At 37.0% G+C, this 25,980-nt stretch overlaps 1 protein-coding gene across 3 annotated transcripts in view; it reads left to right on the forward strand.

Annotated features, from left to right (window-relative positions):
- The window catches only part of LOC128988434 (death-inducer obliterator 1-like), a 68,258-nt gene that overhangs the window by 11,779 nt on the left and 30,499 nt on the right, over positions 1-25,980 (forward strand). Inside the window, exons 4-17 of one of the 3 annotated variants that reach the window (XM_054409708.1) lie at positions 5,712-5,834; positions 6,503-6,654; positions 8,809-8,898; positions 10,873-10,945; positions 11,787-11,873; positions 13,056-13,123; positions 13,894-14,070; positions 14,569-14,788; positions 15,052-15,303; positions 16,172-16,312; positions 17,224-17,363; positions 18,413-18,676; positions 19,440-19,555; positions 22,018-22,131. In XM_054409708.1, the coding sequence (XP_054265683.1) occupies positions 5,712-5,834; positions 6,503-6,654; positions 8,809-8,898; positions 10,873-10,945; positions 11,787-11,873; positions 13,056-13,123; positions 13,894-14,070; positions 14,569-14,788; positions 15,052-15,303; positions 16,172-16,312; positions 17,224-17,363; positions 18,413-18,676; positions 19,440-19,555; positions 22,018-22,131 (2,017 nt within the window). The remainder of the gene's footprint in view (positions 1-5,711; positions 5,835-6,502; positions 6,655-8,808; positions 8,899-10,872; positions 10,946-11,786; positions 11,874-13,055; positions 13,124-13,893; positions 14,071-14,568; positions 14,789-15,051; positions 15,304-16,171; positions 16,313-17,223; positions 17,364-18,412; positions 18,677-19,439; positions 19,556-22,017; positions 22,132-25,980) is intronic. The other 2 variants (XM_054409710.1, XM_054409709.1) reach the window with 2 other exon arrangements.

The following is a 25,980-nucleotide window of genomic DNA, read 5'->3' on the forward strand; positions in this document are numbered from 1 at the left end:
ATCTTGCCGCGATTGCGGGCGACGACGATGACGTTTTCGTGACCGCGGGAGACGGCGCTGACGTTTCCATAACTGCGAGAGGCAATGATGATGTCTACACGGCCGCGGAAGATTTTCGTGATTTGCCGTGACCGCAAAAGACGACGATGATGATTTCTACATGGCCGCGTGATATGCTCATGATTTTGCCGTGATTGCGGCCGACGATGATGACGTTTCCGTGACCGCGAGATCAACGATGATGTTTACACTGTTGCGGGAAATATTCATTATTTTGCCGAGATCATTCTAACAAAAAATGGATCTCTAATTAATTGAAGTTAGAAAAACAAAATATAACTAATTTCAGCAAATTGGCTAGAGAAGTTAATTGTAAAAAAATGTTTAAAAAAACTAGGGAAATGAACAAAAATTTCAGAAAACAATTGTACACTGCAAAGAAAAATTACTATAAATCAGTTATTAATAATTCAAATAATGTAAATAAAACCACTTGGAAGATTATCAACTCAGAAGTAGGAAATAAAGCAAAGGATATACAAAACATAATTTTAAAATCAAATGACATTGTATGTACTGAGCCTTCTTTGGTTTGTAACCAATTTAATAATTATTTTGAAGATTTAATTGAGGACACTTCAATATGTAGTATGGAGCAAACTCAAGTTGAGACAGAAAATAGTTCAGAAAATGATTTGTTGTTAATTAGTACTAACAATTTTAAATTTAGCTTTGTTGATGAGAGAGAAATTGATTACATTTTAAACCACCTAAAAAATTCTTTTAGTACAGGATATGATGGTATTCCTGTGGTACTCCTAAAAAAAGCAAGATTTGTATTACTTAAACCAATCACTCACATCATTAACTCTTCATTAATTTCTGGTATTTTTCCTGATAAACTTAAAGTAGCAAAATTAAAACCGCTTTTCAAAAAAGGGGACAAGTACTTAGTTTCAAACTACAGACCAATAGCATTGCTTCCCGCTATTTCTAAAATTTATGAAAAAGTAATCTATAATCAACTAGTAAATTTTTTGAAAAGAATTATCTTTTTGAAAAATGTCAACATGGTTTCCGCAGTGGTAGATCTGTAATAACAGCTGCCACAAAGTTTGTTGAATCTATTATTGATAGTTTGGGCAGTAAATTGAAAGTGGTAGGATTATTTATGGATTTAAGTAAAGCCTTTGATTCAATATTACATGACCTTTTACTTTCAAAGCTAAGCAAATTAGGGATAAAGAACAATGCATTAAAGTTACTGAAGTCTTACCTTTCCAACAGAAAACAGTTTGTAGAATTAATTCACCAAAACAACAAAAACTATAAAATTCATTACCGATCCTCTATTAGAGATGTGAAATTTGGAGTGCCTCAAGGGTCCATCTTAGGCCCTTTATTATTCATTTGTTACTTTAGAGACTTTCCCCAGCTCAGTGACTTGAGTGAACTTTGCCTATATGCCGATGATACTAATTTGAAAATCACTGCAAAATCAAATGATGAAATTGAACTTAAGGCAAATTCCGATATAGCAGTTTTAAATATTTTTTTTAATTCTAATGATTTGCTTCTTAATCCAGATAAGACAAATTTCATTAGTTTTCAAACTCGAGAATTAGGGGATCAAAATAAACTAGGGATGGACGGGATTGAATTTTTAGTTCGGGACGGGACGGGACGGGATTTTTATTTCCTTCCTGATTTTCGGGACGGGACGGGACGGGATTTTTTTCTGTGCATAAAAAGAAAGTACTGTATTGCAGTTACCAAAAAAAGACATACGAAATCAATTTTTACCATTTTTGGCACTGATCTAAAAAAAAACAAAAAATGGGTAACAATTTACAGGTACCTATAGTAACTTGGGACTCGCGGGTCACGGGGTGATCGTCTGTATGACTCACGGTCACGGCGCGATCGTCGTCATGACTCGCGATCACGGCGCGATCGTCGGTATGACTCCGTGGTCACGGGGTTATCGTCGGTATGACTCGCGGTCACGGCATGATCGTCGGTATGACTCGCGATCACGGCTCAATCGTCAGCATGACTCTGCGGTCACGGCGCGATCGTCGGTAGGACTCTGCGATCACGGCGCGATCGTCAGTATGACTCGCGGTCACGGCGCGATCGTCAGTATGACTCCGTGGTCACGGGGTTATCGTCGGTTTGACTCGCGGTCACGGCATGATCGTCGGTATGACTCGCGATCACGGCTCAATCGTCAGCATGACTCGCGGTCACGGCGCGATCGTCGTTACGACTCGCGGTCACGGCGCGATCGTCGGTAGGACTCCGCGGTCACGGCGCCATCGTCGGTAGGACTCCGCGGTCACGGCGCGATCGTCGGTATGACTCCGCGGTCACGGCGCGATCGTCGGTATGACTCCGCGGTCACGGCGCGATCGTCGGTATGACTCGCGGTCACGGCATGATCGTCGGTATGACTCGCGAACACGGCTCGATCGTCAGCATGACTCCGCGGTCACGGCGCGATCGTCGTCATGACTCGCGGTCACGGCACGATCGTCGGTATGACTCGCGGTCACGGCGCGATCGTCGGTATGACTCCGCGGTCACGGGGTTATCGTCGGTATGACTCCGCGGTCACGGTGCGATCGTCAGTATGACTCGCGATCACGGCTCGATCGTCAGCATGACTCTGCGGTCACGGCGCGATCGTCGTCATGACTCGCGGTCACGGCGCGATCTTCGGTATGACTTCGTCTCCTGCGTTTGCGGACCTATCGCTCGCAATAACGGCGTTATCGGCACTCGCGAAGCGGAAAAATCGCCGACGATCGGACCAAATCCCGTCCCGAAAAATTCCCGAGTCAAATGTAATCCCGTCCCGATAATCGGGAATATTTTTTTCCCGAAAAATTCCCGAAATTTCGGGACCCGTCCATCCCTAAAATAAACCAATCATCAGACTCGAGAACACAGAAATTCTAAGTATGGACAACATGAAATTCTTGGGATTGGTAATTGATAAAAATCTGAAATGGAACAGTCACGTTGAAAAGTTACTTGCCAAAATCACTTCAGGATTATTTGCTTTATCTAGATTGAAACCCTTACGTGAAAATCAAACTCAAAAAGTTATATATTTTTCATATATCCACTCAAGTATATCTTTTGGGATTTCACTTTATGGTGCAACTAGTGATTACAATTTGAATTCTATTCTAAAAAAGCAAATGAAAGCTATTAGAATTATCTGCAATTTAGATTTTGAAACTTCTGTTAATAAAGAACATTTTAAATCAGAAAATATAATGACAATTTACGGAATGTACGTTTATGAAACAATTTTATCAGTAAAGGACAGACTTCATGATTTGGAACGAGTTGGGGATAGTCATAATTATTTCACCAGAAATCGGGAAAACCTTGCAATTGGCCACCATAGTCTAAAACTTTTTGAGAAAAAACCCATGTATGCGGGATCAAAATTTTATAATAATCTCCCAATCGAAATTAAATCAGATACTTCCAAAACAATATTTAAAAATAAATTAAAGAGATTTCTCATCAGCAAGGCTATTTTTTCTTTTGAAGAGTTGAATAGTCTTTGAAGTCAAAAACAAATTCAATTTATGTATTTTTTGTTTAGACTTAAAAAAAAATTAAGTTTGTGAAATTTTGTTTTTATTTTATTATGTTAGAAATGTATTTAATAACTATTAGGCCTACTTGCAACTGTTGACACTATTCAATGTATTATGTACAGGAAATGAATAAAGTAGTTTTGAATTGAATTGAATTGAATTGATCGTGGACGACGACGATGACGTTTTCGTGACCTCGAGAGACGACGATGATGTAGACACGGCTGCGGGAAAATATCAAAATTTTACCGAGATCGCGGACGATGACGATGACGTTTCCGTGACTGCGGGTAGCAATGATGATGTCTACATGGCCGGGGAAGATATTAGTGATTTGCCGTGACCGCGAAAGACGACGATGATTATGTCTACACGGCAGCAGATGTTCATGATTTTGCCGAGATCGCGGACGACAACGATGACGTTCCCGTGACTGCGGGAGTCAATGATGGTGTCTACACGGCCTCGGAACATTTTCGTTATTTTGCCGCAATCGCGGATGACGATGATTACATTTCCGTGATCGCGAGAGGTGGCGATAATGTATACATACCGCGGGAGATGTCCAGGATTTTTCTATGATAACGTAAGTCTGTGATTACTTCTACGTCACTGTGGGAAGCGACCACACGACCGCAGGAAATATTCAGGATTTTGCCGCCGTTGATAATGTGTTCATAAAAAATGAAGATAATATTCAGGATTTTGCTGCCATCGAGAGAGGCGATGTTTCCGTGGCCTTAAGTAATGATGATAATGAAAATTATTACTTAATAAGGATTATTATTTTTTCAACACTAGCTCACTGGACTTGAAACAAATTTGATGTATATTGTATACTTAAGTCTTAAATTGATTATAGTTTATGTGGAACCAAACAGATACGCGGGAACCTGGAAAAACTTTGAAAAACCAGGAAAAAACCTGGAATTTCACTTTAATAAAATAGTATACACCCTGGACAAGCATTGGCTAACATTGATATTTTCTTAATTTTTCATTCTAAGCTACCTAAAACCAATTCAATTCAATTCAAATTCAAACCAGATTATTCTTTTCATACTTAAGTGTATCCAGCCTTATTTTGTTATCTATCGTCGACCTTTTTGTTAGATAGCTTCATGAATTGATACCCCAATGACATAGCATCTGGGTCCAGTTTTTTCTTAAATCAAAATAAAAAATGTATTCGAATAAGAAAAAAAAAACAAAAAAAAACAACGCAATAGGATATGTCAACTTTTTCTTATTTTAATATGTACAATCAAGAAGTGCAATAGAAAAGGCAGGCAGTCTGAAAAGATTCAAGTTAACAAAACACTCCGACAAAAACAGAGAGAGAAAAGCTGAACAAAGTAGGGCGAAACCCATGCACCAACTGAAGAAATCAAACGAGAAAGCTTCTACTTAAAATGACTACTTTACTTACAATATTCTTGGGGATGGTTGAAATGAAACAAAATGAAATGGTGAAGAAATCTTTGGTATAGAAGAGTGGGTATGAAGAGTGGATTACAATAGAAGGTCCGAGAGATCTGGTGCAGGCTGAACAAACAATGTAATTTTAAAACTCTTGGACCCTCAGCTTTGAAGCCGAGTAATACTCTGTAACCACTCAGCTACCCAGACGACTGGGATAGTTCCAAGTTATACTTGGTTAAACAACTTTTTTTTGCTTGTCCCCATGGGTTATTTAACTATGTTTACCTCATTTATCCACCTTACTCCTGTTAATCTAAATGTAAATCGTTCTATTATTTTAAATTAAATTTTACTGCATTTTTCGGCTAATCTATAAGATCCCAATTAGTTCGGATTAGCTGGACTCGGGCCTACGCAGTTTGTAAGTTGTATTGTAAAAAGTACCATGAATTGAGCGTAGTCAGTTACCATAATATTAAAATCGTTCCGACACTTCAATTTTAATAGCTAACATTAGCTTGTCATGGTGGCTACAGAACAGGAATTACAATAAAACACCTGATTTAGTAGCATTTTGTGTAATATTTATTTAAGATGAATTTAGAACTAGGTTTAGCTCCCTTGACGGTGAGTTGTTTTAAATACTGATTTGTAATGTCATATCTTTTGTAGGGGGAAGTCAGGAAATGCTGGCTGACTCTATCACAGAGATACTTCAACCAGAAGATGTTGAGAAACTGGAGACAGCTCTTCAGTCAGAACATGCCAAAGAAATCCTCGGGGATGTTGTTTTGGGTGAGAAATCCCTTTAAATTTGACCTACCGGTATTACTTATAACAAGTCATTTATTATTATTTGTTTGTGCTTTATTAAAGTTAACAGCAAAAGAAACCCTTTTATGTGAATATGAAAAGTCAAATTAACTTCCCAAATGTCGTTTCTGTTGGTGATCTGGTGTTATTTCGTCAACATTTTCAATTGTTGACAAGATATATGACATCATCATTTGTGACAGGAATACTCGTCATGCGCAGAATCGTCCGGCTGCCATGTAGAACCAACGCACGTCACACCAAACAAAAGAAGTTTAGTGTTGTACGTGATTACCTAATATACAATAATCGTATATATGTTCAGACATGAATGGGTTTCACTATTAAATAAAGCACAATATAGAATTATTGTTTATATTGTACTAGCCCATACTTCAATACAAAATTACCTACCCTATTACTTTAGGATCTGGTTTAGCCTATTATTTTTGTGTATGGATTGGATCAAGCCGTATTACTGGATGGTGCAGATTATTTTGGGCCGAATTATCAAGAGCTGAATTTTTGAGGTTTTACTGTTTTTTCAATAAGGACTAGTGAAATGAAATATTGCGATTCAAGTTTGAGACAAATTGTGATGTATTCAATTTTGGTATGTAAAATTTCAAATTTTACTTTTTATTTTACAGACATGTTGCAAAAGAACGGAGAAGATAACATGGGAGGTTCGGGAGATATGGGGCCCCTGTCTCAAGGCTCCGTGGTATTGGACCATTGTTATGCCTCGCTAACAGGTCCAGCCCCGCCCCCCGTCACTACCCCTGTCAGAGGAGCCATCAGGGTGAGCTTCTTGTCAATGTCCTACGACAAAATTTGTTGTTTTTGTGCTTTTCATCGCTGTTTTTGGTTTGGGTATTTTCTACACCCCCTCTAAAGATTTTTAACTAAACTATGAAATAAGAAACTTAACTTTTTTTAGCTTGTTTTGGTTGCAGATTTATAGTAACGTGCTAAGTTATTAAGCATGCTGATAAGACATGCTTTACAGAGTAAAATAGTTATTAACTTAGTGATGATACAATTAACAAAATCAAACTTAACTACAGTCAAACCTTGACATAACTATTTTAAAGATACCAAACAATATATTTTTGTTATATTCAGGGATTTTTTGGATCATAGTGTGTCAATTTGTGTATAGCGTTGCTTCACTATAAATTTAGGTTCATACAGTATCACAAAAACCTATTTACCGTAAGTTAACATACTTCATAATATAACAATTATCAACTCCTATGTTATCAAATCTAGGTTTTATTTTCTTGAAAATGCAATAACATACTGTACCAAAAATCAAGATAAAAAACTTATGCGATGGAAGACAAGCGATTATCTACTGTACTTCACTGAGAAGATACGTGAGCTAAGAAACAAAATTTTTTAACTTTGATAGGAAGAGTAGGCTTACCTGTACTGTGCAGTGGGCGAGTCTACCCAATGGGAAATATATTTACACACCAAATTGAAACATTTTCTGGTCACTGACCACTTTGACAATTACAAAGAAAGGAAGATTGAAACCAATACAACAAACCAGTTGGCTTAAGAAGGTACGTTTACATGTAGGGCAGGTTCGTTCAGTTTTGAAAAGAATTCAATATTTTGATCAGATCTATTTTCTTCAGAATAGTACAACTTATTTACTGCATATAAATATAAATTTTATTGTTGTGGATGTTTCAAAGGATTTGAAACAAATGTTGTCAAAGAATTCATGATTTTAAGGTTATTTATATCAAGGTTTGACTGCATTATTCTCACTAATTACCAATCGATTATTTTTTTTTAAGACAATGTTTAATCATAGTTGAAAATATCTTGTTTTGCACTTATACTTATAACATTTTCTTTATGAATGATTTTTTGTGTGTTGTTTTTGTTTTTGAACCACTACTATTGGTTTTAAAATTGAAGATTATTGCCATGCATGGTTGGTGTTTGCACTAGTTTGTTGTAGTGGTTGTCAAAACCACAGATTTCAAACCTCAAAACAGTAACTTTAATATCAAATCCTGAATCTCAAAATCTAACAAAAGTATTTTTACTTACCTGGTTAAAGTTACAGCAAGAAAAGGATGAGATTTTTATTATGCAAGTAGAAATACTGAAAGAAATTAGACTCCTGTCACTGAAATAATAAATGTTAATATGTGATTAATTCACCTTAAACCAACTTTAACTTATGAATTTCAACAACACGTTTCAAAATTGTCTACAAACATTATTGAGAATCTAATAATATCTGCACAATTAGTGAGCGATAAAATACCAAACAAGCTTATTTTTCCAAATAATTAACACATGACAAAGTCTTGTGACCTTGGCAGCAGATTTTGGAGTATATTTTTTTTTAGGGATGGACGGGATTGAATTTTTGGTTCGGGACGGGACAGGACGGGATTTTTTTCTATGCATAAAAAGAAAGTCTTGAGTATTGCAGTTACCAAAAAAAGACATACAAAATCAATTTTTACCGTTTGTGGCTCTGATCTATAAGATTGTGGGTATGACTCGCAGTCACGGCGCGATCGTCGTTATGACTCCTCGGTCACAGCGCAATCGTCGAAATGACTTCGTCTCCTGCGTTCGCGGACCTATCACTCGCAATAGCGGCGTCATCGGCACTCGCGAAGCGGCAAAATCGCCGACGACCGGACCAAATCCCGTCCCGAAAAATTCCCGAAATTTCGGGACCCGTCCATCCCTATTTTTTTTACAAACAACAATAACTAAGTTGCACCAAAAACTGTTGCAGTTTCAGTTTCGAGTTTAAATCTTAAAATTCATCAATTTAATGAGATTCAAAGTTTTGATGGTTTTGAGATTTGATATCCAGTTTTGACACATCACTTAGTTACTGTGTTGATTGTACAATTCCCTGGTCAATGGTGCTGTCTGTCCTACACTTTGGTTGACGTCTCCGTCATGTTCTCAGGGAAGAGGTCGTCCCAGAGGGCAGCCTCAAAGCAAGATGATGCAGTCAATGATCCCGGTTGTTGAACCGCTTGTTATTCCTGGCGACACGGTATTTTTTCGTTTTAAGTTTTTGTTTAGTTTTTACTTTTGGTTTTAACACAGAAAATCCTATACCAACTATTACTCCTTTCCATCTCTATTATCCATCACCATGGAGTTAATTATTAAAAAAAAAATCATAACTTAGTGTTACTTGGGTTCTAGGATGTTCTCTCCGAAAGAACAGTGGCCAGGCCCGCTTTCATAAATGGACCCAGGAGCACAAGAGGTTTTGGGTTTAAATTGGGCGCGAACAGCAGTTAAATACTAAGAAAATATTTTTAATCGCACTACAATAAGTTAGGGACTACTACTATCGGTTCTCGCTCATGACACATCATTGCCACTGCTTGCATGTTGCTACTTGTTTGTCTCTTTATCTTTATTTGTCTTTTTTAATGTAAATTTTTTATTACTCACTTATGTCAGTTCCTTTTGTTCAATCGTATGAAAAACATTTTATCAGTTGACTTGTGAATTAAGTTAGTGTTGTGTTTTTGCTTATGTTTTGGCATTGTAATTATGTTCAACGTAATCCATAACGTGATCAACGTGAATTTGGAAATAGCGCGGCAAAAAAACTTTTGGACAATGAAAAAGTCCCTAAAATCTGTAGTTTGTGAATTAAAAGCATTAAATGATCATTTGTACCAAAATGCTAAAAATTGACTTTTTTTTGCCATTAACGGGTTCACCAAAATAATTGAGGGAAAACCAATTATGTAAAGTGTTGAGTGTTAGAGTTGTAAATGTTAGCGTGTACTTTTTTTAAACCCATAAGTAAACACAATAAAACGATCCTTATCGTTGTTATTTTGCGTATGCTCGTGATAAATCATAAAATGTCTAGTTTTATTTGACGATTCATATCAGGGGGGCATCTACTTCTCCGGCTAATGGCTTGTCACATGCTAACCTTGGGCCTGATAGTGAGACCAAGAGCTGATTTAATGATCATGAGCTTTTCGTGCTGTATCTCCTATGTCGGTCAATAAAGTTATGTTATTGTTTTTGTATAGTTTAGTGAATATTAACGTACTTACAGTCATGGCTTCATCTGAGTTCAGATAGAAATGTATAATTATTTTTTTTTTATAATTGCCAACAACCAACTAAAATTGGTGTACCCTTAAAATTTTTTAAAAAACAAACTTGTTGAAGAAAAATTAAAGTAGTAATGAAAGCTTTTAAAATTATAAACAAATTCCATTCCCCAAAATCTGTAAATTTAATTTATTGTTTTTTTATCAAGGCACAATTTAGAAGGTTTTTCCAATATGGAATTCAAATTCACCATTATAACTGGTTAGAATGCTTTCTTTGGATACATTAGGTATTAATAAACCCTTTTCCTAAAAGTCGAAAATTCATTTCATTATCATATTGTGTTGACATTACTTATTTACTGGAGTGACCACTGGTACCTTAAAAGGTACATGGTAAAAGGTACTCGCCCACACACTGCCTCCAGGTGTCTCTTTATTGAGTATCATTTTCAATCCTTCCCAATATTCTTATATCTTTTTGGACTCCCTCCATCTCAGCTTAGGCTGTCCTGCTTGTCTGCCTTCGGGGTTTCTGTCAAGTATGTTTTTTGTAGTGGAATTTTGCTTTCTCATAGTATGCCCAAACCATCTCAACCGTCTACTTTTGTCTTCCGCTACAATGTCTCTGTACCGCTCTCTAATCTCGGTGTTATGCCTTTTCCTCCATACTCCATCCTCGAGTGTTAGGCCAAATATCCTCCTAAGTTTGTTTTCAAATTTTATTATATTCTGTTCCGTCTTTTTGCTCATTACCAATGTTTCTGATCCATATAATATATAACCAGTGTTGACATTACATGATAATATTAACTAAAAACTATAATCAACAATCTTTTAACATTCTTATGCCAGTTAATATATTGTTAATTTGAATTTCAAACTACCACGACAGCCTAAATTGTCTCAGTTCATTACATTATAAGATTGTTTCTTTCCAGGTGGGTTCTGTATCGTCTAACAACAATACCAAGGGACAAACTGTTACGATACAAGGAGTTAACCTTCAAAACGGTAAGCTGATGCTGATAGTACATTGTAAATGGCTGTTTGTGCTCCAAACCTAGGCCGCATCATAGACAGCCTTGTTATAGAGTGTTATAAAACATATTATGTTGACGGAAATCAGTAATTTAAAGAGTTGGAAGATTTTTTACCGGCCAAATATTTATGCATCATGTTTGCTCCGGGGGTTCCTCTATTCCCCCCGTAGTTAGGGGGGTAACACTGATTACAGTGATAGTGTATTCACTGTAATCTGACATTAGAGTAGTCTGTAAATAAATCTATGATCAGTGAGAAGGGACTTGATCGACTTAACTAATATTTAAAGTAGGCCTAACTAGTATTTAAAGCTTCAGTGGTCTAAAAGCTACATTTAATAGCTTTAAGCTTTCATTTAAAAGTTTTTGAAACAAGGTGAATACATCTGTTTGCAGTAATCTAACTATAAGTTAAGTGAATGATAAGGATCTTAATTGTTATTCTTTATACACCTTTCTGCCTTTTACCTTTTCCATTGCATTGACTCTCCATAAATAATATGCTTATGTGTTATGTGTTTTTTTCTGTGTCTTCCAAATCATTCGCCTCTGTGCCACTGTTAAACACACTCTGTGTGTTTTTCTGTGTCACTCGATCCTTTGACAACTTATCCTATGAGTTTTGTTTCCTTGTCTTCTAAACCAATGCCAATCCATCCTTTGAGTTAGACTACTGTCCAACTCAGAGACCTACCATTCTGTCCTTTGAGTTGTGTTTCCTTGTCTTCCAAATCAATTTCACTCCAGCCTGACACATTTCCCCCACCCTTACTCCCCTGAGAAGCCTTTGATTGACAGTTGTGGTTGTGTAGTTCCCCAGAACATGGTTGCCTGTACTGTGATGCTTACCAAGGTTCCAACGCAAAACAAGACCTTCAACGTCAGCTCCATGGCTCAGGGTAAGTCTCTACAATCAGAATCATTTGCACCTGCATGACGTTGTGGTCTTCGGTCTTCAAAAGATAGTTGCAAGAATGGGTCAGATTTTTCAGTTCTCTAATTAAACAGCGATCTGGTCAGGCTACTAATTAATTGTCTGTGTTATTTCAGTGTTTGGCATTTATTGATCATGTTGATTGGATTATTAAAGATCCTTCGGGTGTGCATTGTTTAGTCAACCATTTGTCCTTTGAAGGAATCTGTATTAGATAGGTTCAACAGCAGGCTTACCTTACTGAAGAAGGAAATAGATGAAAATTCACGAATAAAAACATACAACGTTTGGGCCTATGAGCTCCTTTTTCAGTAGTAGAGTCTTTCTATGTCTACTAATGATGAAGGAACTAGAAGCTTTTCAAATGCTGTGTGAAATGTGTTTATTTGTGCGTTTTTATCTATTTTTGACAGTAAATGTGTACAAGCCAAGGGCTCGTGGTTGTGATTTTACTAAAAGTAGTATTGCACTGAAAGTTTTGTTTGTCTAATGGAGTTCAGTAGGCCCTATAGTAAAATTAAAATTTGTTTAAATGGTTGGGAGCGAACTGGTCTAGTGGTTAGGGCGCGGGACTTCGGTTGCTTAGGTCCCGGGTTCAAATCCCACCAAATCACCAATGGATTTTATCTAAGTGATAATGCCGCAACCCCTAGGTCTAGCCTGAAGTAATGTGAAAAAAATTCCGGGATCGTGCCTAGCGTCCTTGGACAATAACAAAAAAACTGGGGGCACGGTAGGTTTAAAGGTTGGTGAGCGCAAGGTGGTAAATGCCTTCATTACCATTCACTTTTCTATCCGACCCATTGGAAAGGTAGATTAAGATTACATAAATTGTAGACTCAAGTAGGACCATCCACGCAAGGATATCTGGATATTGGAGATCTCGCTCTGCAATAAGACGTACATTTAAGTCAACGAGTACATTTCACACTGCTTCTTGCTTTACAATGGAGAGCTGGTCAGCTTAAAAAGCCACTTGTTGTTTATTATAAACCACATAAAAATTTTTTTTGATGGGCTAGTTATGAATTATTCTCATGTGTTTTTATTGATAGTAGTTTTTATTTGTATTTATAGTAATTTTGATCTCTTTTTTTGTTCCGGTATCTTCTATAAGTAGCAGAAAATTCATTACTTTTAATTTCAGATACTGCTGGAGTTACGACTGTCAAAACAGTTTCACCAGCTGACTTGGTTGGATCTGCAAAGAAGAAGGTAAAATCTAGAAATCATCCTTATTAGGAGAGAATCTTAAAAATTAATATTTTTAGTCAAAAAAGAATGTAATTACTAACTCACAAGGTTGGGCTGTTGAAAACAAAAAATACTGCAAAATAACTGACAGCTATGAAAACTATTTTTCATAGCTGTCAGTTATTTTTTAGTACTGTAGCCCTATGGCTACTAAGATTAGTTACAGTATGCTTTTCAGGTTTTGCTTTTATTTTTGTGATTAGAAATTTCTGGTTTTGACCGTATTACTAGAAAAAAATCACCGATCTTTCATGTATTGCGTGGTCAGAAATCGCGATTGTGGGGAAAACTATCACGAATAATGAACGTTGCTGCGATAGCAAGAAATTATCATGGTAAATGATCACAAATTTGGCCGCCATTGCAAAATGATCCCAGATGTGGCTGCAATCGCCAAATTTAGTTAGGCCTACCGTATAAGAGTTTAAATAATCCCGGAACATGTTTTGGATGTTGCCGTAATCGTGTAAATCATCATAGATATTGTCAAAATTGCAGAAAACAATCAAAAGTTTTGCCATGACCGATGTGTTGTGATCGCAAGATATCACAGAATTCTCAGAATATGTTTTTAACAGCAGGTACAAGTAATTTTTTTTTTTGGACAGCAAGTTTTGTTCTGGAAATTTTTAATCTTGAAATCCTGGAATTGTCCTTGAATTTTATTTTGATCAGATGCTGGACACCCTGAAACTGTGATTTAAGAAGCTCAACGTAATGCTATTTTGCAGGGCCCAGGTCGAGGACGAGGAGTGACGACAAGAGGAGGTCGAGGGGCGGCAGGACGAGGCCGAGGAGCTGGTAAAGTGATTCAGACCGAGGAAGCTAAGCAGAAGCAGCTAGCAGATGAGATGGCAGCCACTGTACATGCTCTGTCTCTAGCTGAAGCAGAACAGTTCGCAAACATTGTGAGTGTTAGTTGAATCTTTTTGACTAGATATAACGAGGCATTCCATTCCAATGTTAAATTTATTGTCAGTTTAGATATAACCAGGCATTTCATTCCAATGTTCAATTTATTACCAGTTTAGATACAACCAGGCATTCCATTCCAATGTTAAATTTATTATCAGTTCAGGTATAACCAGGCATTCCATTCTTATGTTTTTCATTGACAGTTCTGGAACAAAAGTGAAGAAAGTTAAATCGACCTACTGTCAGAGTGCACTGATGTAGATTGCTAGATTCTGTTGAATAAGCCAACTGATTCTTGATACCACCGATTCGTGGACATTGGTCCCAGTATCGAGAATCGGTGGTCATTGTCTAGGAGAAGAGATCACAAAGTCCAACCCTTCTTAATATGTTTGAAAAGTTGTAGGCTGATTTTAAAATAAATAATTTTATAGTATTCTGCAAATCAGAAAGTTCCAGTTAGCCATACCTAACAATCTTTCCAACGACAGGAATCGATGGATCAAAGCAGCGTAGACTCTGACCGAGTGATTCCTCTCGTCAACAAAGTGCCTGCCAAGAAACCTGTCAAGGTGTACCGACGGGCCATCGACATCTCTGCCACCACCCCGGGACCCAAGACCCTCAAGGTGCTCAAACCGGAGAAACATCCGACACCTCAGCCCAGGCCAAGGAAAAAATCTACCTCTGTCGAGTCTTCTAGTCATGATGGTGAGTTGACAACTGAACTTAGATCAACAAGTACTACTTTGCAACTTGTAATCTGAAACGCTGAGCAAGACTGAGCTCCTTCCCGCTTGATTGTAGCCAAGCGTATTCACTTTCACTCGGTGGGTGTAATATCTTAGATAAAGGTATTTAAAGTACTAAAATTACCTGAAAATATCAGGAACCCACAGACCACTAATAGGTAGGCCTAAGTTGACATATCCTTTACAAGCTATATCACATGTGGTGTATTTATACATGTTTAGATAAGCCTGCAGCAGACAAGGTGAAGAGAGAGGAGAAGGTGATTGTAGTGTCTCTGGAGCCTCAGATCACCCCGGCCGTGGTGACTGCAGTGGTGATGTCTCAGAATGTATCCACTACTAGTGTCACTCCCGCGACCCTTACACCTGTGACCACCCCTATGGCTGGCAGCAAGAAGTACCCCAAGAGAGAGAACCGCAAACCACCTGCACACTTGGCTGAGGCGTTTGGACCGGCTTTGTTCTCCACTCCAGGTTCGGTTGCATCATTTAATAATTTTGCTAGCAATGTGGGTGATGATGATGATGTCTCCACAATTGAGGGGGATGTCCACAATTTTTTTTTATATTGGAGAAGGTAATGAAGTCACCATGATTGCGGAATATGTCCACGGCGTAGCCAGAACGGCGAGTAACAGAGATAATGTCCTTGTAGGAGTTAATAACAATAGTGCCGTGATCTTGGATTTCAATCATAATAACATAGACTGAAAATTTATTTCGTCACTATTCTTATTTGCAGGAGTGTTTACTCCATATTCTTAAAACGAACAAGAGTTTGTCTTGTTGCACAGGAAGAAGAATCCTGTCCTAAACTAAAAGTACAATACCATCGATTCCTACCTATTCAGAGTTTCAACTGGTTACGTAAATGACTTAAGTCACAAAAAAGTCACTGATTTTATAAGGGGGTCACGGAAATCATTGAAAAGTGACAGGTTTTCATTTTGAGGTCCCAAAGCCACAGAAAACTCGTGCCTAGCAAAAATAAAGTTTTTAAGACCTTTCTTTTGCTTGTATCTTGCTGCAACTCTGCGAGCAAAGATTATATTCTTAATGCAGAATTGGTGAGAGTAAACATATTTTGGCAGCAGGAAACAAGCTTAAATAGAAAGCTTTTAAGACACAAAATATTCCTGCCACCTCTTATGGTAAGTATTGTCTTACCTGTACCAAAGGTCGTGCATTTTAACATCGTCTTTCCCCATACAGTGACTGAAATTAAGTTTCATCAGCTGGTAGACACCCTGCATTACATTCTTACAAGGTTTTTAAGATAAATTACATAAGTTTAGTTTATTGTTTAGCATGTAGACAGCAAAGTGATGGTTTAATTTTGCAGACATCATCAGAAGGGTGTCAGAAAAGAGTGGTACTACTACACCGGTGACACCTGCTGCCCCTGCTGCCAGTCCTACAGCAGTACCAGTCATACCGGTACCATCCCCTCCTGCTGCCACATCTATAGCCAGCACTGCTAAATGTACGTCAATCTTACTCTTCTTTGGGATTTATATGATTTTTTAGGCTATTACATTACCAAATGTTAGGATTGAAGTGTTATTTAAAAATGGTTGGGAAGTCTGATTTTGAGGCATCAAACAAGGATTTCCATTAAGCAGAGAGAAGTAAGGTGTATAGGAAAACTTGCTTTTGGGACGACCATGCGCATTCAGCTCTAGTATATCGTGCAAGAAAAATATAATTAAAATTCATTTCCATTCTAGCTCCTGAGCTGTTGTATTCAATATAATTAATAGGTTACATACCTTATAAATCCGACAAACAGCTCATTTTAATTGAAGGTCGTTTACATGTTTCGGCTTGTATCGGCCATTGTCAAAACATCGCAGTTGGATGGTGAAATCCTTGTCATTGTTTTCTACTAAAAGTACATACACAAACACATACACACGGACAGGACGAAAACATTACGAAAAACGAATAAATAGGCCTATTAAAAACACGGGCAGGACGCACGCACACCGTTGTCAAGGTCAGAGTGCTGGGAAAGGAAGAGCCCCAGCGCCATGCACTATGCGGAAATTCCTTTCGCACAGGGTCTTCCTCGACTGTGAGCGTTGTAGTACATGAAGGCCAGAGGGGCGTTGGACTTTGCCCTAGACACCAACTTCCCTCGCCAGTGTAAATTCTTGTTTTCTAATTAGTTTTCCAATTTATAAGTACTTTTACGGCGGTTTCGATTTAAAAAGTTATGGTTAGATGGGGTTTTACAGTATAATGTTACAAATCTTTGTATAATTTTTTTACAAGATTCTTTAAAAAATCAACACTGAATTGTTTGTTTTATCAAACAGAACTATTCACTAAAAGTAAAATATTTGTTAAACAATTAATTATTTTCAAGCTATATTTTTTTCTTATTGATTGTAGTGGAAGATGAGCTAGGACTTACGGAGCCTGAAATACTGGAAACCATCAGCTCCCAGGTGACCAAGCAAGACGATCAGCTGTTGGAAGAAGCATTGTTGTTAGAGGAACTCAGCACATTGCCTACAGACGACATTTTACAGGTGTGTAACTACCTATTAGACTTTGGCCAGTATATTAAACTCCACCCCTAGATGTGTAAACAAGATTCTAATTGCTCTGAAGTTATTCTAAGGTATCTAGGGAAGTAGCTATTACTTCTATTATTATGCTATTATTAGTCTTCTTGAGAAGAACTAGGTTCCGGACCATTGTACTTTTTCATTTTGGAATGCTTAGAAGCCAAAAACATTACTAGTACACAGTAAAACACTGATTCACCGAAATAAAGTGGGTGAGGATGTTTTGGATGGTATATATTTTTTTTATGGTATTGGGAGCTTTGGTTTAGCTTTGTAATAAAAAATTGTGTTTTACTGTGTAAAGGACCTGATTGACAATTTGTATAAACAATTTTTTTTTTCAGAAATCAGTCAAACCTGACCATATAAAGAAAGTTTTGTTTTGATTTTTTTTTGTCTTTTGGCAATAACTTAATTGAAATTAATTTTGTTTTTTATACATTTTATAAGTCTTTGTATATATTACCTTATTATTCTATGGGCGTATTTGTTACTAAGATAATTAATTAAAAAGCACTAAATTAATTGCCTGCTGTGTTGTCCTGAAGAATATTATTGGATTTGTGTAGATTACTTTTTAGACGGGTGTCCAGCTGACCTGAAAACCAGGTTTTGTCCGTCTTAGTGTCAGTTAGCCCTGAGCTACGAGGGTGTAGAGTTAGGCCAGGACTCACACTCAGGTGTTGCCCATGAGAGTAGCTCCAGCATCTGCTCCAGACAATGAAAAAGCACGAGGGCAATGTCACCTCTGTGACAGGAAAAAAACAGTCCTACCCAATTTAGTCGCTTTTTTTGTGTTTAAGTTAAATTAATACCTAACTGATTAATTTTAAGTTTCAATTCACAAAGAAATAAGATGCAGACAGTCAGTCCGCATGCCTGTACTGGTGTTACTAGGGTTCAGTAAAAATGTTAGGTGATTTGTCCTAAATTTGAGAGTAGGCCTACATATAATTAATCCTCAACATAATTAATAAATAACAATTATTTTGACCACACTATTTCAACAGGATGATATCAATGACCCACTGCCTCCTCAGCCAACAGAAATTACAACACCGACCACCCCACCAACCATTAAAAAGGCACAGAAAAACCTCTCGCAAACTTCCCTATCAGCGTTTTTCCCTAAAGTAAATCAAAAGGATGAGACTGTGACCGTACAAAGTCCGACCGCAGTCCTCTCGCCTGGGGGTCGTAAATTACCTCCGGTCGAGTTACCGGCTACTCGTGGCGCCACTAAGCGAGCCAGCCAAAAGAAAGATCAACCACAGGTACGAGTCATGCCTACTTGTAGACCCCCTACCTTGTCTAGCGGTGATGGTTCCAGCATTGACATTTCCCTGACCTCGTACAAAATGTAAATAAGTAGGGTTTCAACTTTTGTGCAAGTGTTAATAGCATAAATATATCATTCATAGTTATAAGAACTATCAAATTCTAGTATAATGTTGACAGAAATAAGACCAATAACCCGTTTTATAGCTTGGACAAATTGTTTAACAATACGATTATTCAGTTGTAATATTTAATTTAAAATATGTATTGTATATGTCTCCTTTTTTTGAGTTATCTATACAGTCAACTAACTCAACTAACTGACTAAGCTATAATTTTAGCTGTTTTATGACATTGTCAATAATTTGTAAAAAATTAAAGAACAATAAAAATTATTCATTTAAAGTATATTTGATTTCCTCTATTTTTTATATCAAGAAATGATCTTTGTTGACTGTAACTTAACACGTTGGAACCATCAAGATTTTTCTGAATTTTCTTAGGTTAGCAGTCCTTGTTGGAGTAACAAATATTTGAGTCTCCGATTCTAATAAGTCTGTTCATGACATTCATTGTAGTTATTGTTTGGGTGATACTCAATCTTGGAATTAAATATTTCTGCATTGTAGATGTAAATCTACTTATCATTTACCATTGAGTAAATAATAATAGAATATAGCATTGTCAAACAGTTTCACTAAGTTTTGAGTTCTACTGACACTTGTTGCTATTGTTTTTACTAATTTGTTGTCCTTATAGGAATCGCCAAGCGTGAAGACAGAAGTCAATAAAAAAGTACCAAGTAGTGTGGAGAAGGAGAAAAGAAAATCAACTGATTCCAGGAAATCCATAGATTCAAAGAAGTCTGCGGGAAGGTATAATTTTGCATGATTGAACATCGAGGTTACATTAAATTGTGATCAAAGTAATGGGATAATTTATTTTGTAATAGGTTGGTTTGTCATTAATTTAAGTGTCCCTGATACTTAAGGAAATGAAAATTAAAGAAGGCTCTAAGCATCAGCTGAAGTTTATTTAAGAACTATAACTTGAGTAAAACAATATATTGTCCATTGATGGGTGAGCCGGTGGCTCCGTCGATAGCGCGGCGGACTTTGGATCCATGGACGTCATGGGTACCTGCCACTACGTTTTATCAGTAAAGTTCACCCTTGTACTGTACCAGCTCACCCCTTGCTTTGCTGGATCAATGCACAGGCTCGAGACCTTTGTGTATGGGCAAATGAAAAAGCCTAAATAGCCCACAAACCTCTTAAAAAGAAGATTATACTAAACCATACAGGTTTTTTTTTCGTACCACATTATTTTAGACTCCTTGTAAGTTGTTAAGGTTAAAAGATTTCTAGGGGTTGAAACACATTTTGGGATCTACTGTGCTGATTATTAGACGACATATCAGTCATGACATGAAGTTCCTGCTGATAAGCAAAGACATAAATACTTGTGTTGATTTGCTGTTCAACACAAACATTTTCTTTTTTTTTACTGATGTAGGTTTGGATCCAGCACTTACATTATTACAGTATTGTACTACAGTAATATTACAGTATTACAATAACTTCATGTTTCATGTTATACGAGGGTTGTTTTTTTTTTCAACCTCCGATATGCTATGAACAAAAGACAAGTTCATATAAAACATTAAATTTATTACCAAAAGTTTGGTCCATTTATGGTTACTTTTTGACTTAATCACCAAAGAGATTGAGACATTTGCTATATCTGTGCACCAGCCTTTTAATACCCTCTTCAAGAAAAGTGGCCGCCAGTACATTCAAAAAACAAAAAAAATTCAAAAAAAACAAAAAAATGTCAAAAAAACTAAAAAAATCAAGAAAAAATCAAAAAGGACTTTAAAATTTCTAGAAATTCAGTAAATTAATCAATAATGGTGAATCTGTGGTTTATTTAACCATTCTGCCAACTTGTTGAACCAGCTCATTACTGTCGTTTCAGATGACTTGGTTCAACAGTTTGACAGGATGGTTAAATAAACCACAGATTCACCATTATTGCTTCGTTTACTGAATTTCTAGAAATTTTAAAATCCTTTTTTATTTTTTCTAGATTTTTTTATTTTTTTTTACATTTTTTGTTTTTTGAATTTTTTTTGTTTTTTAAATGTACTGGCGGCCACTTTTCTTGAAGAGTGTATTAAAAAGCTGGTGCACAGATATAGCAAATGTCTCAATCTCTTTTGTTCATAGCCTATCGGAGGTTGAAAAAAAAACAACCCTCGTATTAAGTTCATGTCTAGCCGTTATAATTTGTAATGTTACGTGTTATTTTGAATTTGTATCCATCTTATTCAACCTTTTTTGAGTTTTAATTATCTTTACTTTGTCATCATTATTTTTGGTTTGTCGGTTACGCATCACTAAATTATACACAGTTATTAAAAAAAGTGGTATATTTAGGATTTTTATCAAAACTCATCCTCAGCCTCAGATAACAACATGTTAGGTTTAACATAGGCCTAATATGTTGCAAACTCAATATTTATATATGATGGTTCAACTAAAACTTGTTAGGGCCCAACAAAAAAATTGTACTCCAAAAGTTCAGGAATTAATATGCGTTGAGTTGCGATTGATTGAAATAATTGTAGGAGTATTTAGGTTTGATTGGAAAAGACTTATTGCCTGAAAATTAAGGACACTAAGGACAGAATAAGCAGGCTTCCCATAAAAAATTTAAAGATGACTCTCGTGTAAATGATAATTTAGTAATCAACTACAGTATACATAGATTTTCTTTCCTTTAAAATATAACCTATAGTCTTATCATTGACTATTGGATACAGAAGTATAAATTAGTTATAATACTTATAAATAGTTAAAGCTAATAACATAATAGCGTAATAAAATAATATTTAACTATATGATGTTGCATTTGTGAGCGTTGCTGGCAAATGTCGGTCATGCACAGAGCGGCATTTAAGTGAGTTTCCCACTCCCATTAAGCGAGTGTAAGCGAGTTCTCTGTCATTACTTCTGTGGACGGAATGCTAGGCAAAGAGTTTCAGACCTTGTTCAGAGCAATGGCAGGACGACTAACAGAAAAATGGAAGAAACCTTACAGTTTAATGATGAAATGGATAAGGGTAAAAACCATCTGTGCGACATTAAAGGCCAGCGGCATGTGTCCAAGGAGGACAAGAAAGAAGTGGAGGACCCTTAGAGAATTTGAAGATGGGGCTGGAGTACTGGTTTTTTATTAATTAAAATAGCAAATGTTTATTATTTTTCCTATTAAATGACATATTTGCAAGTTACCCCAATTGTTTGGCTCAGTGTGTGTAGTCAGCTGGTTTCAGGGATGACGCTGATTCTCTAGTCAGTGATGAGGTTAGCGACGAAGACGACAGCCACAACTCAGAAGATGATCCCAACAGACTTTGGTGTATTTGCAGGAAGCCTCATAACAATAGGTGAAACATTCAACTTACTTACTTGACTAATTGACTTAGTCCCGTTGACTGTTCCTCCCCACCTGACTGTTGGCCACCTTCCTCCAGATCTCCCAGGTTTTGGCTTTCTCCTTTGTTTCTTCTATGCCTTTTTGCATGTGTCTGGTTCTACCCACTCTCCTACTTCCTGTGGAGTTCCATTCCAATTGGACTGGACGGGATTTTACTTTCAGTTTGGGTTTAGAACTTTTAATTCCTTGGGATTTTCGGGACAGAATTTTTTGCAAAACTAAAAGGGGTTGTTTTAAAAAATAACATAATATCTTGCAAATGGAAACAAAGACAAAAAAGTTCAATTTTCAGTGTCGATGGCAAATTACATAAAGTAATAGGCCTACTTATTTCCCATCGATTGGCAATGTTCCATGAAAACCAATAATGGGTCAAAATACACAGGTTACCAAAAGTGTTAACTAAAAAAAAAATACATATTTGGTGCAATTCAACTGAGAAACATCAGTCTTGATACCTCTAGTTCATCATAAACAACTATTAAAACGTAAATAGACTCTCTTAGAATATAAAAAGCTTGTAGAGTTTTGAGGCCTGACAGTCACCCGTAGAAAAGCAGGATTAGCTTTGGTAATTATAAATGTTGTAATGTACACACTATAACTATGTGAGGTTGTAGAAAAGCAGAATTAGCATGATAAACATGATTATGATTAGCTTTGGTAATTTGAAATGTTGTAATGTAACATCAGTCTTATTAGAAAACACCTCTAGCTAATCATAAACAGCTGTATTAAAACTTAAATCGACTATCTTAGAATATAAAAAGCTTGTAGAGTTTAGAGGCCTGATGGTCACCCGTAAAAAGCAGAATTAGCTTGAGTAATTAAAAATGTTGTAATGTACACACTATTACTATTTCATCAATTCATTATAATCTGTGATTACGGCGCCTTTTCTTGGGTTCGTTGAGCCATCGTTAACATCTCCAAGGTGTCAAGAAGTCATCATTATTGTCAATCGCCATACTGGCGACATCTACTGTGATTGTAGAGACAAGGTTGCCACTCGCGACACATCAAATTGCTGATGGTTAGAACCGATCCCGAGTTAAATTTAATCCCACCCGATCATCAGGAATACATTTTTCTCATTAAATTTCCTGAAATTTTGGGATCCATCCATCCCTATTTTCCAATACTTCCAAATCACCATTTGTCTTCCACAGGGTGCCCTCCCCATCGCTATTTCATGCATGTTATTTTCACTTTATTTGGCTCTTGATTTGTGTGATACCACAATTCTTTGTTTGATATTGTTTCAGGCCACCTTATTCTTAAAATTCTTCTAAAGTACTCTTGTTCATGCATGCAGCTTATTATTAATCACAGTTTTTTATGTTTCCAGGTTTTGCACCTTTACAGCAAGACACTTATTACATTTGAGTTTAAATATATCATATTTTTCAATTGAAAATTATTTGCTTGCAATATTTTTATTGCTCTCATAGAAGTAAGATACAGTTAACTCCCTCTTATCCGTACACCTTTTAACACACTCTACACTCGGCAGAAATAACATCTCTTTAACCAGAAAATTTCTATCAGCACATTGGTTTAACCGGACTAGATCGGCAGGAAGTGGGCGGTACTGAAACGACTGTTCTCGTGGGAAAGATTTGAGACCAGTGATCACGTGTCTAAATACAATGCTCTCCTACATTTTAGTCAAATATCACAGTAAACAGTCCGTTTTAACGAGTTTTTAGTGACGTCGGTTTAACCGGAAAAACCGTTATCCGGACTGGCCTCGGTCCTGAGGAGTCCGGATAAGAGGAAGTTTACTGTACAGATGAAACTTGCTTATGGGACAACCGTGCCCGAGCGGTGAGCACAGTGCGGAACTTCCTATCTCACAGGGCATATGGTCTTCCTCCACATGAGTGCTGGATTGTGAGAGGGGCGGTGTTGGACTTTGCCCTAGACACCAGTGGCTAGTGCTAGACACGATTTAAGTGTACCATTGAAAGTTTCCTCTATACCTTACTTCTCTATGATTTAGCGTACTAAAAGCTACAAATGCTCACTTTTTTCCTTTTTACATCACTTTCCGTCCCTCCATTTCTGTCAATTAACTTTGGGGTTATGTTTTCAGGAAAAAGCATTATTTTGTCAATTAACTTTGTATCTTTGTATGTATTGTGATTATTGTGTAATGATTTTTGCCAAGAAAAAAAAATAATTGAAATACACTACCTAGGTACAAACAGTTTTCAGCATCCTCTACTTGTTCAGTCTCAAGCATAATTATATCTCTATCCTCGTAATTTTTATCTTCGTGTTGTTAGTTTTTTCCTTATTTATTAGCAGGTCTGTGTTTAGGGCTTCTTGTCTCTGTGTCTCTGTCTTTTGCTTTGGCTGTGCCCTGTTCACACATATCATCTGCAAACTCTAAGTTTTCCATCTGCTCAAAAACCTTCCAAATGATTGCTGTTCGTCCTTTTGTGTTCTTCTTCACTATAGTCTTACTCAGTATAACAAATCTGAAGCAATTTTACCGAATATTTGTTTTATCAAGGATTTCGTTAAAACAAGGTTTGTTATATTGAGGTTATGTTTGCAGGAATTTTGCTAAGTAGAGGTTCACAACAACATCGGTCAATATAGGTCGATGTTGATCGTTAAAACACAATTTAGTAGCATAGACCGACAGACCGCATTGTAAATTAGAACTTCGATTGAGGTAATAGGGCGAGGGAGACCACGGATAATAAACACTAAAATTAATCCAACATTGTATAAAAAATGGAAAACCCATAAAACCACTATAATACAGTGTCAACAGCTCATTACTGTCACAATTTGCATTTTTATTAACAAAATACAATATTGCACAACATTTCAAGTCATTGACCTTGACTTCAATTATACAAACTGTAATGTTTAAAATCACAGCTTACAAACTCACCTAAAAACTAGCCAAACATCGCCATGGTTACTTTACACCCAATCACAGTATACTAATCGTTATGTCGTCATCAGTCCCCAGCTAATGAAATTTGTTGTGACATAGTGCACAGCAGACAGATGTGTAAAAGCAGACGATTGTCAGCCCAACCGTTGACTTACATCTTTACATTACATTTTCATCAAAGGAACTGTGATGTTCAAAAATAGTAATGTTTGGGGTTCGTTATATAGAGAGAAAGACGCAGAATATTAACATGAAGACGAGAAAAAGATTAACAGAAATGGGCATTCCTCAGTTGAATTAAATTTGAAGCTCAGCAAACTTATGTAAACGTAATAATTAGGCCTATTAAATAAAATTGTTTTTGTTATTTTGGGGTTTTCTTCTTTTTTTTTTAGTTTGAAATTTTTAGTATCCAACCAAATTTAGAACTTTTGGCTTATCAAGTATTTTGCACACACTATGTTCATTATAATCGCGCATGACGACGATGACGTATCCGTGACCACGGGAGACAACGATGGCGTTTCCGTGACCGCGGAGACAACGATGGCGTTTCCGTGACCGTGGGAGACGACGATGACGTTTCCGTGACGGCGGGAGCATACAATAACGTTTCTGTGACTGCGGGAGACGACGATGACGTTTCCGTGACCGCGGGAGACGACGATGACGTTTCCGTGACCGTGGGAGACGACGATGACGTTTTCGTGACCGCGGGAGCAGACGATGATGTTTTTGTGACCGCGGGAGCAGACGATGACATTTCCGCGACCGCAGGAGACGATGGCGTTTGCGTGACTGCAGGAGACGACGATGACGTTTTTGTGACCGCGGGTGACGACGACAACGTTTTCGTGGCCGCGGGTGACGACGATGGCGTTTCCG

This window comes from Macrosteles quadrilineatus, unplaced genomic scaffold (genome assembly GCF_028750875.1).
Source record: "Macrosteles quadrilineatus isolate MER2022 unplaced genomic scaffold, UCM_ALF_1.0 Scaffold_3__2_contigs__length_128488019, whole genome shotgun sequence".
Lineage (NCBI taxonomy): Eukaryota > Metazoa > Arthropoda > Insecta > Hemiptera > Cicadellidae > Macrosteles > Macrosteles quadrilineatus.